The sequence below is a fragment of the Candida metapsilosis genome (assembly GCF_017655625.1).
Source record: "Candida metapsilosis strain BP57 chromosome Unknown scaffold7, whole genome shotgun sequence".
NCBI lineage: Eukaryota > Fungi > Ascomycota > Pichiomycetes > Serinales > Debaryomycetaceae > Lodderomyces > Lodderomyces metapsilosis.
Genome location: NW_027138165.1, coordinates 467422 through 483044, shown reverse-complemented (window position 1 = coordinate 483044; position 15623 = coordinate 467422). Strand labels below are relative to the sequence as shown.

The following is a 15623-nucleotide window of genomic DNA, read 5'->3' as shown; positions in this document are numbered from 1 at the left end:
CCCAGAAGTTGAGGAAATTAAAAGTAAGTGCAGCTTTCTATTCGCATTGTATATACTCTAAATATCTAATACTTCACTCCAGAAGTTGATCTCTAATTGAGAAACCTTGTTGAAGATGTCTACTAACTCATCTGCACGACCTTGGGTAATACCATCCCTAACTAAAGCATTGAGAGCTAACCGCCCCTCTTTATCAGCCTTTGAATACCAATCCGAAGCATACTCATCCAACCAGCCCAGGTATACTTCAGGGATTTCCACAGGGTTTTCAGTCCGCAATTTTTTACCGTAAGCTCCCGCTTCAGCGTATCCATGTAAACAAGGAGCTAAGGCGACCTTTATTCCCAAGAAATCCTCCTTTTGGCCTATATCAAGCAAGTAATCACAGTACTCAATGCAAGCTTTTCCTGGTTGCAACTTCTCAATGTCTCTCTCGTAATCAACATTGTATGCCTTGAGTCTCTTCTTGTGATGTTCAACCTCAGTGATGATTTCTCCGATTATTGTTGCTGCCGCGTGTGTTTGCTGGTAAGTGGGAGCTTTTGATGCTAATAACCCATGCATTCTAGCATAAATAATAAGATAATGATAATCTTGCTTCAAGTAATAGAAGAAATTCTCAAATGGTAAGTTATTTTCTGCCAACCTTTTTACAAACGGATGTTCAACATAATTTTGCCAAGTTTGTTTGACTTTTGGATGAGAAGTCAAGTAGTCGATAAATGTGTGGTTGTCATCGAATTTCAAGATATTGTTGTCTGCCATGTCAGTTATGCGAGTGATTTGAGTGCATGGGGTTATATTATGATTCAATGGACCATTCCCGTGACCTAATTTGGTCATTTGTAACATACCAGTGTGAATAAAATCAATGGAGATTACAATTGCATCACTAAGAGATCTGCCATTAGCAATGTTTGCTGAAATCGCCGAAGCTAAACTGCACCCAGTACCGTGAGTGTTCTCGGAGTTGATATATTCGGAGCGGAAAAGTGTCAATTTGTCAGTCTCGGCTTCGTATAAGATGTCAATAATTTGGGAGCCGTTTTTCGACACCTTTCCATCTTTGTCGAATGGGATATGTCCTCCTTTGACCAACAAGTTTTGGCATTTGATATGACCTTGTAGTTTAACAATAAACTGTTTAAAGTCTTCCAAATTGGTGATATCTGAAGGGCTATCAAACAACCCGTACAACGCTTTAGCTTCAGGAACATTTGGCGTAATTAGAAATGCATTGTTCATTAAATGTTCAACACAATATTTGATCCCTTCCAAATCAAACAACTGACTGCCAGAAGTACTCACCATCACTGGATCAATCAAAAACTTGACCTCGATATCACATTTCGCAACCTCCTCAATTGCTTCCTTTGTCAACATGCCAGTTTTAATGACTTTTAATGGTGCATTTTCGTATCCATAAAAGTCTTCCAAGTTGGCTTTCAATATTTTTGCAATTAACCCCTGGGACGTCTTTTCAAACGATTTGACACCACAGGTATTCTGGGCAGTCAATGCTGCAATACAAGTCGCTCCATAAACTCCAAATGCGCTGAACGTTTTCAAATCCGCTTCAATTCCAGCTCCTCCGGAGGAGTCACTTCCGGCAATTGTCATCACCACGGGCAAAGTGAGATCCTTAGCATTGGGGTTTTTGATATTTATACACTCTGTTTTCATTGATGAGGAGAAGATAAATCATTTTCGGATATTTTCGTTAGAAGCAATTCTTTGTTGGATTGTATAGAAACAAGGGCCGATTTTTGTTTCGCAAAGGGCTGGCCCGCGGTTCGAAAATTATGCGCTTACAAGGATGCCATTGGAGAACTGGGGCTAATTTGGGAAGTAGACGGATGCTGGGGCAGCAAATACAACATGCATACGCCCTAGTGAGAGTATATCGTCATGATGCCAATTTTAGTTGTAATTCCTAGACGTAAATCCCTTGTATTGGTGCTTGTTGCATGTATTGGGAAGGATTAATGAAAGTCGTAATAGAATGATAGGAAGCTGTAGCTATGACCCTTTGTTGAGTAGATTAGCTTGAGGTTACTCGTATAAGACCCAATGTTGGACTTGGAAAGCACACCAGGGAATAGTGGAGCAATTTACTGTTATAAAGTAGCTTGAATCGACAATGGTGCTTGGGAAATTTCAAAGAAACGGTTCACTATTTTGTAGATACTTGTAGTCGGATTGAATAGTCACTCAGTGGCGGTCCCTGGTCTCTGCTTAGGTACCCTAAGGTAAATAAATTACTAGTATATGCGATACGGTTGTCAGTGGCGGTAGCGCGGAATTTTGAATTCTTTGCGCAACAAAATCGACTCTGAGCTCAATCGAGTGCTTATTCTTAGCTCCCACTACAACCATAATTTTCAATTGTGAAAGCATATCAAACAATTTTCTGCTTAAGACCGTTGAGTATCATACAATACGTAACAACTGTGCTCAATTTCAATTGGAGGTTACAACCAAGCTGTATTCAAGTGAACAGCACTGCAATTAACGGAACTTGTGTTGACACAACGAAACAAATCCACTCAGTAAAATAACATGTTCAGAGACAGGACGAAGTTATTTTTATCATATCGTCGAACAACTGTACGAGATACCCCTCATAGGAGACCTTTTCGAGACGACATAAATGACGACAACGACAATGACACAGATAGTCTATTCGACTCAGAACAGGATAATCTTATAATTTCATCACGCAAACGTCAACAACAAAGATCGTCACGCCTTAGGTCACAGAATAAATCCAATGGTAAATCAGAACAGGATGATGAAGAAGATATTGAAATGAAGCCAATAATCCCTACCCAATTTGAAATTGCTAAAGATTTAGACATTTGTCTAACTGTAATTGAAAAACAAACCCAAGAACTCAACTCCCTATACAAACAACTCATAATCATTAACAAGTCATCGAAAAAGAAAGTTGAGTCACAAATTGAAGAATATAGTTATCAAATTTTACAAAATTTTGAGAAATGTTATATTGGAATCAAAAAATTTGAATACTTGACCAAGAATCATGAAAAATTGCAAGTTAATTACACGGTGCAAGATTTGAATATCTTGACTAATATGAAGAAGAATTATGCAAACAAGATTCAACAACATTTGCTCGAGTTTCGAAATTTACAGAATAATTATATGAATTTCTTGCGTGATGATGATGATGAGTTTGATTTACTTATTAATGAGAAACGCAATCAACGTGGGTTGAAATCTGAACTGCTTAGTGGGGAGAACATTGAAGAGTTGAGTAAGGAGATTGTACAGTCCACTTCACAACAACAGCAGCAAGTCCAATTACAACAGAATAGTAATGATCAGTACTTGGAACAACGTGAACGGGAGATCAATAAACTAGCAATGGGGATCTTGGAAATCTCAACCATGTTTAAAGAAATGGAAAGTATGGTGATTGACCAAGGTACGATGTTGGATAGAATTGATTACAATTTATCAAATACAGTGCAAGATTTGAAATCCTCAGATAAGGAATTGATCAAAGCTAGATCGTATCAGAAAAGAACAACTAAATGCAAAATTATATTTTTTATGGTGTTGTGTGTTTTTGCCTTGTTGATGATTTTCATGTTGCGACCAGGTGGTGGAAGCCATCGAACTGAGAAGGTAGTTGAAAAACCTCAAAATCCGGATAGTAATGGTGACTCTGGTGGAAAAGGTGAGAGTTCAGGTGGTGAGACGCCTATTGAAGTGAACCACCCAGACGTTCCAGTAGAAGGATCCAAACCAATTGATGTAGATGGGGGGGATAGAAGGTTTATATGAATAAAAAAAAAAACCTGTTCGTATCTAATATTTAATCCCACCCCAGTGGAGTGAAAGTCATGAGACATATACTACAACTTCTTTGAAACTCTAACATAATCATTTACTAATACTAGAACAAAGATAAAACGAGAACTGAAACAAAATGGGAAACCAGTCAATCAGCACTTTTGTAAATAGAATCAATCTTCTTCTCTACCGGCTTGGCCCCTTAAAGCTTACCTCGTTACCGCATATGGTCCGCTTCTAGCTTGTGTACCAGCCGAGCCACCGCTACTTCTTCCCATCAACGCGCTAGCATTAGCACCAGCACCTCCTCTATTGTTGTTTGCATATCTAGCAGCAACAGGAACAAAACCTGGTGCAACTTTTCTCTTTTGTTGTGGCATACCTCTAGCAAAATTGAAGTCTGGGTTATTGCTCAACACATTATCAGAAATTGTTGGTCTTGCATAACCTGGTTGTTGTACTTGCGGTTGTGATTGCGGAGGACCATAGTTCATTGGTCTGTATTGCTGTTGCTGTTGTGGTGGTGGTGGTGCGTACTGGTTAGGGAGTGGTTGATACAGTGGGTGCAAGTGGCCTTGTGATGGTACGCTTTGTGGGTTCATTTGTTGGCTTAAAGGTTGGTACTGTTGCAGGTTTGCATATTGAGTACCTTGGAAATGTTGTGGTTGCTGTTGAGGAACAGGGCCATATTGGTTATTGTACTGTGGGTTTGGTGGTCGTTGAGAAACACTGGTGAAGTCTGAATCTTCATCAGAGTCGTTGTTTCTGACTATGACATTGGCTCTACCAGCATTCAAATCTTCTTCGTCGTCAAAATCGTCGTCAATTTCGGTAAATGGTCTGTGCCCATCAACTTGTGGATGATGTTCAAATACGCTTCTAGAGAAAGCAGCATTACCATTATTGGCGGTGGTATTGTTGCCAGCTCCTGGAGTAGTTGGATATGGTGCTCCCGTTGTAGGCTTGTATCCTCCGCCAGCACCAGCTAGTGAGCCACTTGTGTTGTTACGACTACCCATTTGTGTGAAATCGTTTGCTGTCTGTGGCTTCATTTGATACGATGAGGAGGAATTGCTGGTAAACGAATCAGCTCCTGTGTTTGTCCTTTCTGTATCTCCCATCTGGCCATTCTTTGAATTTGACAATGACGCTGCAGATGCAGCGGCAATGGCAGCATGTCCATTGTAACGAGTTGCCCCATTGTTTGCACCCTGATTTGCAGGATTTCCAAAGGATGTGTTGCTGTTATATGCTGGCTTATAATCATAATCATTGTCAATTGAACTGGTACTATTTGGACTTTTGAATGTTGATGCTTGAATGTGGTTAAATTTGTCATCAATTCTATTGTAGTTGTTATAAGTTCCAAATCCATGTTTATCATTTTCATTGCCTTCACTATCATCATCGTCTTCATTATCACCATTTCTCAAGGTTGTTAAAGTAAGAATGAGTAAAATGATTGAAATAAGGTTAGCGGCAGCGGATCCAATTAATATCCATCCAGTCCAAGCTAAATTTGGATAAAATGCCAATATTGACACAACACAACTAATAATTGTCAAGATTGTAGATATGATATTGATGGCAAGTGCAATCAAAACAAGAGCTCTACTACCAAAATGTGAAACCAAGACCAAAACCAACAAAATAAAGTTGAATCCAAGGGCGATAGGAGTCAAGATGAAGATCTTAGCCAATGTATCTCTTGTCGATCCACTCATTGTCCAATTAGATGAACTATCATCTACTGAACTGAGGCTTATAGGGTAAGTGGCTGAGGAACAATCCTTGTTGTTATCAGAACAATATCCAAACACTCCATATGTGTGACTAGCAGTTTTGCCTAGGTTAAATGTGGTAACCACTGGTGAACTTATAGTTGCCAATAATAGAAACACGAATGATACCAAGATCAATATTAGTGATCCAGTATTGAAACTCAATCTAAACCCCATCTTAGATGCGTAAAGAAAAAAAAAAGGGTGATGGAAGTGTTGATGAAAGTGGTAGTAACGTTATAACTGATCAGGGTGTGTCAGTTTTAGTGTGAATCAGCGATTGAGTGTTGTGTGGTGGGCTATACAGAACAGCGAAAGGGAGGGGATTGAGGCAGTGTGGGAAGACTGAGGCCGAAAAAAAAAAAACAAACAAAAAAAAAAAAAAAGAAAATTGTAGATACTTGTTTCAAATGCGTGTCACAAATAAACCTCTCTCTTTCTTATATTGAAAATCAGATCTGAGTAAGTAGATCTCTTTCTGTCTTTTGTTAACGATGGTGTTTAATTAGATAATGAAAAAGAAAGCAAGATGTGAACTGCAGGAAGAAGAAGAAGAAGAAAAAAGATTGCAGTTGTTGTAATATATTATTATCGATTTGGTGTGTGTGTGTGTGTGTTTAAAAAAAAAGTCGCGTAATTCGACTTTAAGGAAAGGCTGAGACAATATAATACACAATAATAGAAGAATTTAACACATTATACAGAGACATAACTTTCCACAATCCTCGTAAGAGCCACATGATGAACAGATCTGTCTAAGGATCAGCATAATCCATAAGTAGACAGTGAGATACCGTTAATTTGGTATGAGTAATGGCTCTTCTTTTGATGTATAGTCTATCTCCAATGTCTCTTATCCCCTTTTCCCATTATTGACTTTGTTTTTGTTTTTTTTTTTTGTTTGCTGGCTGTTATTTATATGCAGGAGATGCCTGATTTTGTTGAATTTTAGTTATTTTTGTGCTTTTCTCCAAATATACACGTACTAACTACACAATTATCGGATTCATTATGTCCAGAATGTTTTTGTTGTTTGGCTGCGGATCTCAAAAGATATTCCTCCTTTCACGTAAGTACTACAGAGAAGAGAGCTGAGCCAAAGATCAAATGGTTCCAGTTTCTTTCGCCCAATTGCTACAGTGGATACACAAAACAACCCACGTGTATCTTTAATTGCTTCAATTGCACTCTAAATTGCTAATTTCAGTTTTCAATTTCTCTCACTAATCTCTAATGCGGCGCGTCCTATTATTGGTCGAATTTGTTATCTTACTTCGACGGAGGAGCCACACATTCTCGCACGCCTCGATCTTTTCAACACGAAACGTAGCGAAATACGTTTTGTGTCTTTGTTACGCAAGGCTTAAAAAAAAAAAAGAAAAAAAATAGATTAGATAAACCTGCATATTGTACAAAAAAACAATGGGCACGGCTCTAAACTTTTTCGTAAGACGCACACTACCATCTACAAGTCAACCCCTATTTCATTTGCAGCAATTCTAGTCCCACAGTTGCAATCTCCTCTTCTATTTCAGTTCATACAGTCATATCCACTCTATTCTATTTCGCTCCTTCATACCAAATATCTGGTACTTCCAAAATATACCGTTCCATAGCTTCTCTAAATCTAATTCGATATTGCTTTGGTGTAACAACAGTTGGGTCTTTACCCTTTTTACCACCACCAATCAAATTGTTCCCCTTGACCCAATTCTCAACCTTTTTATCCCATGTAAATGCTCTTAACCAATCAATAATGCCAATATACAATTTCTTCAGCTCATCATCAATTCCAATCACCAAACTATAATCCATAACATCCATAGCTGATAAGAAACTAGTATCATTAAACAAACATCCTCGTAACAACTTCTTCAGTTGTTCTTTAACAAACACTGGTGATTCATATATATATTCAATCATATTTTCATCCAACAATACCTCATTTTCTTGTCCAGTTTGTTGAACATGACGATTTCTCATTGATCCTTTCAAATCAAAAATTCTTGTCGTCTTGTGATTATAGAAAAGGTTTTCCATAATTAAGAAATCCATCTTGAATAAAACTTTACCATTCAGTTGATTCTTGATTTCAACTTGATAAAACCCAAATATTTGGGCAATTGCCGTGGTCAATGTATTAAACATCGATTGACTAATGTATTTGAAGTAAAAGGGAGCAATAGCAACAAATGATTCCAATTCACTCTTGCTCAACTCTTTAACAATATACCGATTATCCAACGTCTTTAGGAAACTCGATCCACTTTTGCCTCCACTCGAATGCCACTTGATACATCTACTCAATGATTGAATAAAATCTTCATCATCAACGCCACATCCTCTTCTCAAGGCTTCAAATTGTTCACTGTAGAATATCTTACAGGATAAGTTGGTATTTCCATCACTAAATTGATACTTTAAATGATTCGATTTCGCTTGATTCAATATAGATTCCAATTGGTTGGTTTTACCATCACCATCGCGAGAATTCCTCTGTTTGAACTTGCGTTCAATCTTTGCAAATTGTGCCTTCTTCTTTTTGTTATCGTTGCTCAAGCCAAATCCAAAATCAGTCTTTTGGTTATCACGGTCAGTTTCAGTTTCAGTTTCAGTTTCATCAACGCTATCAACCTGTTGTTGGGTATGCGACTGCAGCTGTTGCTCTTCCTTTTCATTCTGCTTCTGCTGCTCTCGTTGTTGCTGTTGTTGCTGTTGTTGGTGTTCCTCCACAAAAGAGCTTAACTTGCTTTGGGCAGCTTGATGATGACCTACCAAAACATCTCCACTATCCCCCTTTCCGTTAGTCTTATCAAGATTTCGCAGTTTAACCACATCACTTTGGTCAAATGAATGCTTGATTTTCTGCTTATAATCACTAGAACTTAAACAAAATGCAACGAGCGAACTAGGCTCATCTTCTCTCACAATTACATCACTATCAGCAAATGTATGTTCATGATTGTCCAATGGATAAGATAACGGATCCCACAACGTAGCTGACCGATCAGCCCAGAAATTGGTCAATGATTTTAATAATGACTGTTTCTCGGGAATATCAAGTTGTTTAGGAACCTGCTCCGATTGAGAACTGGCAACTGCAGGATCCTTAATTTCGACAGTCTTTGTATCCCCATTGTTGCTGTTCTTGTTGTCGTTAACAACACCTCTTTTCTCCTCATTTTCTGAACTTCCAACAACATCCTCAATCTTGTTGTAGATTTCAACAATTGGTTTACTATCCAATATAGGCTGTGCTTTAATCTTACTCCTCCTCCTCAATTCAAATTCTCGTTGTTTTGAAAATTCCAAGGAGATTTGATCATAATACATTTTATCGAAAAAATTGGCCAAATGAATCACTTTATTTTGTGATGGAATCACATTGTCGGATTTTAACGAGCTGTCGGAGCCTCGGTGGCTCAAAGGGACAGCTTGATTGAGAGCCTTATCGGCTGCCGTTTCTTCCCACTTGCTGATCCTTTCTGATATATTGGTCTTTGGCTCATATAATGAAGCCTTGGGGAACATCTTGGACTCGATTACAGTGTCTGGTTCACAAGATTCGCTTGAAACAGTCCTTGGCTTGTGCGGAATGAAAACAGGTGGCCTATCGGCTGAGGGCTTTATCTCCTTAGAAGTGTCATGATTGGTGGCCTCCCCCTCATCCCCACGTGTGTCCGATATGTTTTCAATCTTGGATCCATCACCAACTTCTGACCCTTGCTCAACTTCCAAAACTTTATTCGGGTTGTCACTAGTGCCGCCGTCAGTATCACCCAGAGTGTCAGCAAACTCTACGTTATCCTCGCCACCTCCATTCACATGCTTCTCATCTCCTCTCTCTTCACCTTTTCCAGCACCCTTTTCTTCCTCTTGTGCACTATACTTGTCCATTAAAAACTTACGCAAATGAAATTGCGTTATTTTGTTGACTTCACTTTCATTAGGTAAGTACTTCTTCTCAAACTCTTGGAACTCAATATCCCACAATATTCCCAATACTTGTAAATCCTTGAATATTGAGTTAAGTTCAAGATACCTGGTAACGCTAATCTCATCATACTTCTTCTTTAGCTTGTTATAGATAGCAGCAGAGTCTTCGGCCAACTTATCCTTCATTTCATTGACCTTTTTCGTACCATCCTCTGCCTTGACAAAGGTATCCAATTTAACTCTACTCAACCGTTTCAAAACCGAGTCAAAGAATGCATCCGCTTTTGATTTTATTGATTTGTAAGACTCCACTTTTAGATTTATATTAATATCAGAAATAAACTCGAGCCGTTTCTTTGGTACAACAATCTCATAGTTGTCAATTTTTGAGTATTCAAGCTTAATCACCAAATCATTAAATCCAAAACACTGGACATAATTTTGAAAATACTCATGCTCACATCCACCAAATACATTTCGACCGTAAAAGTACAACTCAAAAAATCTTCCAATGGATAAATAGTATGTGTCATCACTCATTGCCATAATTGGCGTGACATAGTTGCATTGTTTGCAATAACTCCACATTACTCTCTGATTCCTACCTTGTGATTCCTGACTACTGTTGAACCTAATATCATATTTTTCAGTGATCAAGTCGATCTTGGCATTTCCATGAACATATGTCTTGTAATGATCAAGCGATAATTCACCACATTCATTACATGTCTTGCCGCTATCAGAGAATATTTGATCAAGAAATAATCCCAAGCATTTGTCATTCTCGGTATAGTAATCAACAAGAGCTATAGCGGGACCCGCACACGGAGTTGCATGTCTAATTGAAACCGTTGAATGTAAAAGGTAAATATTGCGATGAAATATAGGGAACAATTGATAAGATGAATACTTCAAGCAATTAGACCAAGTTCGAGCACGTGATTGGTATTCATCAAGCAAAACTTTCAATTGTGTTTGACACGTGCACTTTAAAATCCTAACAAAGTCCTTGTCTTTACCCGGTAAATCTTCAACATTGATTGCGATTCTTAACCGATCCTTCCATCGTGGATCAACTTGATCCATAGAGGTTACTTTTTGAATTGCTTCATTGAGCTTGTATCCTTGAAAGTACTGATAGTAAGACTCAACAACCCGGGTCAATACTGATGGCAATATATACTGAACTGATGGAGATAAGCTTAATCTTCTCGTCTTGAAAGATTCAATATACGAAAGCACTTCTTGATTATCCAATACTGGTTCCACACTCTTCCATAAATAATCATTTGTAACTTCATCAACTTTCTGATCTACGTCCTTTCCTGTTTGGTCAAGTGATAGCGCTTTGCAGGTCAAAAGTATGTTTCTTAAAAAGCTCTTCTCGTATCTGGCGTTAAGATATCCATGCACAAGCACCTCGGCCGTGTACTTGATACTTTCCAACAATGGTTCATCGCCTCCTCTTAAAACAATAGTGAATCCCGACTCTATATCAGTACCTGTGAAGCAAACAAAGCTCTTTATAAAGTTCTCATTTCTGAATCTTTTAACCTCAAACTTTTCACAAATACCTAATTTCCCCTTTTTGAAAAATAAGTCATTCACTGATTGGAAAATATCAGCATTTGTGTATCGCGAAATTCTTTCAATAACTTGAGGTTTTACATTAGACACAACAGTAATACCAGCCTCTTCAAGAAGTTTGATCGCCAAACCACATACAGTGTCTCCAACAACAATCACATCTGGTGATAATGAAATAAGTTTGGATACCAAGTTCGTGATATAAACAGATTGCTGAGCATGAATTATTCGCAAGCTTATAAATTGCTCGCGATCTTTCAAATACTCCACGGGAAACATAAGAAGTGCAATCAGTGGCTTTTCAATTTCAGACCTCATCTTCTTGCTGTCGACATCTTTGGTAATAAATAAACCATTGACAATCTCAGTTTGCTCAATTTTGCCCCCAAGAATCTTCTTTAGCTTGACATATTGCCTGATATCCAAGGTATCTGAAATCTTAAGCTTGTTAACTTCCATCAACGCTTTTCGAAGAACAGACATCCATCTCTGGAAATTATCTTGTATTTCGCAATCAGCAAGAGACTGTCTCAAAACTAAATTCAATGTATCAGTATAAAGACTGTCAAGTTTAGCATTCTCTTCAGAGTCAATTTCCAGCATGCTCTCGTGACCCCTAGCTCCGCTGTATGTAAAATACTCTGAGTTCTCATAATGCCGATCCAAACCTGTACCACTAGAAACACGAGGTCCAATTGGCGATATATCCACATCTGTTTCTTCAAAGGTGTCACTTCTAGTCTCCGTATTAGGATCATCAGGTGTATTGTGTGACGTGGATGTGCTTATGTTGGAGCGAGTTGACTCCTCTGCTATAGGCGAATTCCCCGAGGAAATTGGCGATAACTGGATATTAGGATTAGACCTGTTGACTATGGTCCCTAAACTTGGCAAGCGGATGTTATTCTGTGTTAAAATCAGAATATTTCGACCACCTCTAGTTTGTCTTCTTGATCGCATACGTTGGATGGAAGCATTTGCTCTAGCACGAGATCGCAAGCTTTCCGGTCTTGTAGCTTCACTAATTCCGATATTCTTGTTCTTGATAATATCTGAATATGGAAGGCTGTTGCGAATGCCGGAGTAGAAACTTTTAATACCAGGAAATTCGCCCAACGTCGGTACAGCTCCTGTACTGGAGCCAAACATATGACTTGAATTGCGACCCAAAGGTGTAGTTCCATAGACAGGGTGATCATTCAATGATGAGTATATGGACATTGCTCGTTCATCCTCCTCATCATCACTAGCTTCGTCTCTGAAACCTCGTGGAGAATGCAATTCTTCTTCGCTCTCGCTGGTACTACTTTCAGTGTCAGCATCGTCATTTTCATCCCGGTCTAAAAACCCATGGCTACTTCTTTCCATTCGACCAAAAGATGGTGTCACTTTTAGTTTCAAGGACGGCTTTCTGGAACCAAGGCCATTATAACTGGGGCTCTGGTCCCCATCATTGACATGGAATTCTGATTCCAAATTCCGGAAACTTTCTGAGTTTTTCAACCACGCCCTATTGCTATTCAAAATATCAAAAGAGGCTTGTGCAAAATTGGAGCTAGGATGTTGGTGTATAGCCATCTTACTGTGGGCGGGCAAATCAAATTGAAAAGACTTTGGTGCACTATTCTGATCCATCACCTCAAACTTGCTATTCGACCCATATTTGTTCAATGAACCCCTTACAAACTGGGCATTGCTTAATGAATTTCGCATTAATGGGATCTCGATGGATTCACCAGCACGTGTTGTAGGAATAGCCATACGAGGAGCCTGCTTTGAATTTGTTTTGATGGACTCATCTGGATATAGATGATGGCCATTCCTACGCGAAGGTGAATCCGAATTGATGGAATTGCTATCCCTTGTGCTCTGTATTGAGTCTTGACTGATATCATGGTTGCTAAAGCTATTACGATGTGAGGTAGTCGATAAGGATCGTACTCTTGATAGTGGGTGATTGGGTACTAATAAGTCCTCATTACGAGATTTAGGATGATTTAGTTCATCGGTTGTTTGATCAGCCTCTTCGTCAGCTTCCGACCCAGAAGATTCATCACTTAGATATATGATGACGTCACTGTAACAAGGCTTGCAAACTCTTAGCTTATCATGATATGGCCGTTTTTGATCAACAACATTGTTCCGTTGATCTCTATGCTGTGTATAGGAAATAAATAAGGTGCATTCGGAACAAAATATTTGTCCACAAAATCGGCAATGGTGCTTTCGCCTGAATGCGGTAAATGGTTTGAAACAGTTTAGACAATCTGCAACAAACGCATCGTCCATCCAGTATTTTCGAGGGATTCCACCATTTTTCAACGGATTTTGTGAAATTCTTGTGGACTTCTTTTTCTTTTTCTTCCCAACTATTGATGAAGCCGATGACGCTACTGCCCCCAAGTTTTGGTTCAATATTGTTTTAGCGTTATCCAATACAAGGGAAGAAAAATTTTGCGATCTTTTTCTCGAAGCATGCTCGTCTTTATTTCGAATCGCATGAAAGGATGACACTGTTGGTGAATCTCCTGACAGGGTTGACATTGTCAATTTCCTCGTACCTTCAACCTTTATTGGCGTTGACCTTGCAATTGACTCCCCATGAAGTACACCGGACCCATGGGAGATTGATATCGACTTTGCTTCATTATCTTTTCTGTTTGGGAGGAGGACGTTATTGTCAAATTCAACTTCATTACTCTTCACACCAGATTCTATCCTTGACAAATCCCCATCTGATTCTGCGTCCGATGCAGAGTCATCAGATACTTCGATATCATTCGGTAAGTTATTGAAAAGGGTGGATATTGTTTTGCTTAAAGCTGTTCTCTTAAGCTTTTTCTCGCTTGTTTTAAGCTCACCAGAAGACGTTGTTACTTGGGGCGAAGGTTCGGTATCAGACATGTCAACGGTCGCCAAGGCATTGACGCTTGCAACCGAGCTGATGGCTCTTGGACTCAATGATTCCGAGTTAAGGTATGGCATAGTTGAAAGTCGAAGAGACCTGTTATCTGATCTGACGCGAGGCGCCCTCTCGTCTGAAATCAAGTTACGAACTTTGTTCAACCTCGCAGAAACAGGTTGAGATGTGATCGGTTTGTCTTTTGTCAGTTGCCGAGAAGTGGTTCCCAAACTTGCATTTGAATCTTGAGGTTCTGCTTTCACATCAGCTACTCGCTTCCCTTGTGGCTCTATCCACCTTGGCTGGGCAGAACCCTTCTCTCGAGATTCCACAGAAGATGCCCCATCTGAAATTTGTCTCACATCCTCAGTATCTGAATTGTATAAAGGACCTCTTTGAATCTTTCTGGGGCCAGGTGGTTGTGGTATAATGTTTGAAACTTCAGGTAGACGCCTCTCCGACATCGTGCTTCTTGTATCAGACTCGGTATCACTCGGATTAAACTTGGCGGCCCTGTCCGAGTACAGTACCTCCTTGTTGCTTGCGCTCTTATTGTCTATTCTCTTTGTATTTTGCCCTCTCAAGGGTGTTACATCACGGTTATTAGGCGGTTGTGATTGGTAACTATCCTGGTTAGCTTCTGCATTATGAATCGTCTCACTGGCATATTTTCTCGGTGATTCGGGAGGGGCTGAGTAGTTCAGAACCAAATTGGTGGCATTGCCTGTTACTTTTCTTAAAGTTTTCGAAATTAGACCCGTAATAGACTTGTTATTTTGTATTTGTGGTTCTGCCAATGTTGGAAATGATACAAAATCTTCCTGTTTAAGATTGGCAGAAGCAGCAGCCTCCTCATCGTCACTATTGTTTGAAGCGTATAGTATCCTAGGAGTCGTATGCTGTGGTTGATTAGACTGGTTCAAGGTGTCTTTTTGATTTGAATCCATTGGTCAATACCTGAAGGTGAGTGGCTTTTACAGGTGAATTTGTTATCAGATTTCAAGGATGATAGTTGGTTTGGTAGTATTATTCATCAACACCACGCGTAGCTTGTGGATTGCAGCTATTAGTATTGTCACGCTCCCTGAAAATCAAAACAAAGAAGTATGGAAAAAAAATTAAGAAAAGTCGTGGAGGGACAAAGTCCTTGAAGAAAGAGGCATGTACAACAGTAATTGGCTTAAGAGGTGCTACGATGGTGTTCAGAAAAGACACAGTCTACAATTTCGTTACATGGTAGAACTAATAATTCCTAAGTAATTGTAAACCCAACCAAAACTTTCGTACTGCATGACTTGGTTTAAATCGTACGTTGTAATTGTCTCTGTGTTGTGCGAAAAGAGAGAAAAAAAGTAATTTGTTAACCGTTATTTTTTTCTTTTCCTTCACTCGTTTTTTTTTTTCATTTCCTAAGTCGACATTTTTCTTTAAAAGCAACAGTAATTCGACACAGCACAAGCTCAAACATACGTTGAGTCCATCTTTCATTAATTATCGGGAAAGCTATTGGAAATCTATTACAACATCAATTGATATAGCAAACAAAGGACTGACTTCTTCCCCTCTTTAGAACATCGTTTACAACAAAATATAATCAT

The 15623-nt window shown here is 39.0% G+C and overlaps 4 protein-coding genes across 4 annotated transcripts; 1 reads left to right on the top strand and 3 right to left on the bottom strand. All coding sequences in view use genetic code 12, as the record gives it.

Moving 5' to 3' along the window:
- Positions 1–57: 57 nt before the first annotated feature.
- THI20 (trifunctional hydroxymethylpyrimidine kinase/phosphomethylpyrimidine kinase/thiaminase) lies at positions 58–1683 on the bottom strand (the record flags this gene model as incomplete). The annotated part of the gene is made up of 1 exon (XM_067693876.1): positions 58–1683. One exon carries the CDS (start codon positions 1681–1683, stop codon positions 58–60), a length of 1626 nt encoding a protein of 541 aa, XP_067546253.1.
- Positions 1684–2559: 876 nt separating this feature from the next.
- TLG2 (Tlg2p) lies at positions 2560–3810 on the top strand (the record flags this gene model as incomplete). Its single annotated transcript, XM_067693874.1, has 1 exon — positions 2560–3810. The coding sequence occupies one exon, from the start codon at positions 2560–2562 to the stop codon at positions 3808–3810; it is 1251 nt and encodes a 416-aa protein (XP_067546252.1).
- A 218-nt stretch (positions 3811–4028) lies between these two features.
- Positions 4029–5777, bottom strand: SRD1 (Srd1p; the record flags this gene model as incomplete). Its single annotated transcript, XM_067693873.1, has 1 exon — positions 4029–5777. One exon carries the CDS (start codon positions 5775–5777, stop codon positions 4029–4031), a length of 1749 nt encoding a protein of 582 aa, XP_067546251.1.
- Positions 5778–7160: 1383 nt separating this feature from the next.
- Positions 7161–14972, bottom strand: FAB1 (1-phosphatidylinositol-3-phosphate 5-kinase; the record flags this gene model as incomplete). Its single annotated transcript, XM_067693872.1, has 1 exon — positions 7161–14972. The coding sequence occupies one exon, from the start codon at positions 14970–14972 to the stop codon at positions 7161–7163; it is 7812 nt and encodes a 2603-aa protein (XP_067546250.1).
- Between the last annotated feature and the right edge of the window lie 651 nt (positions 14973–15623).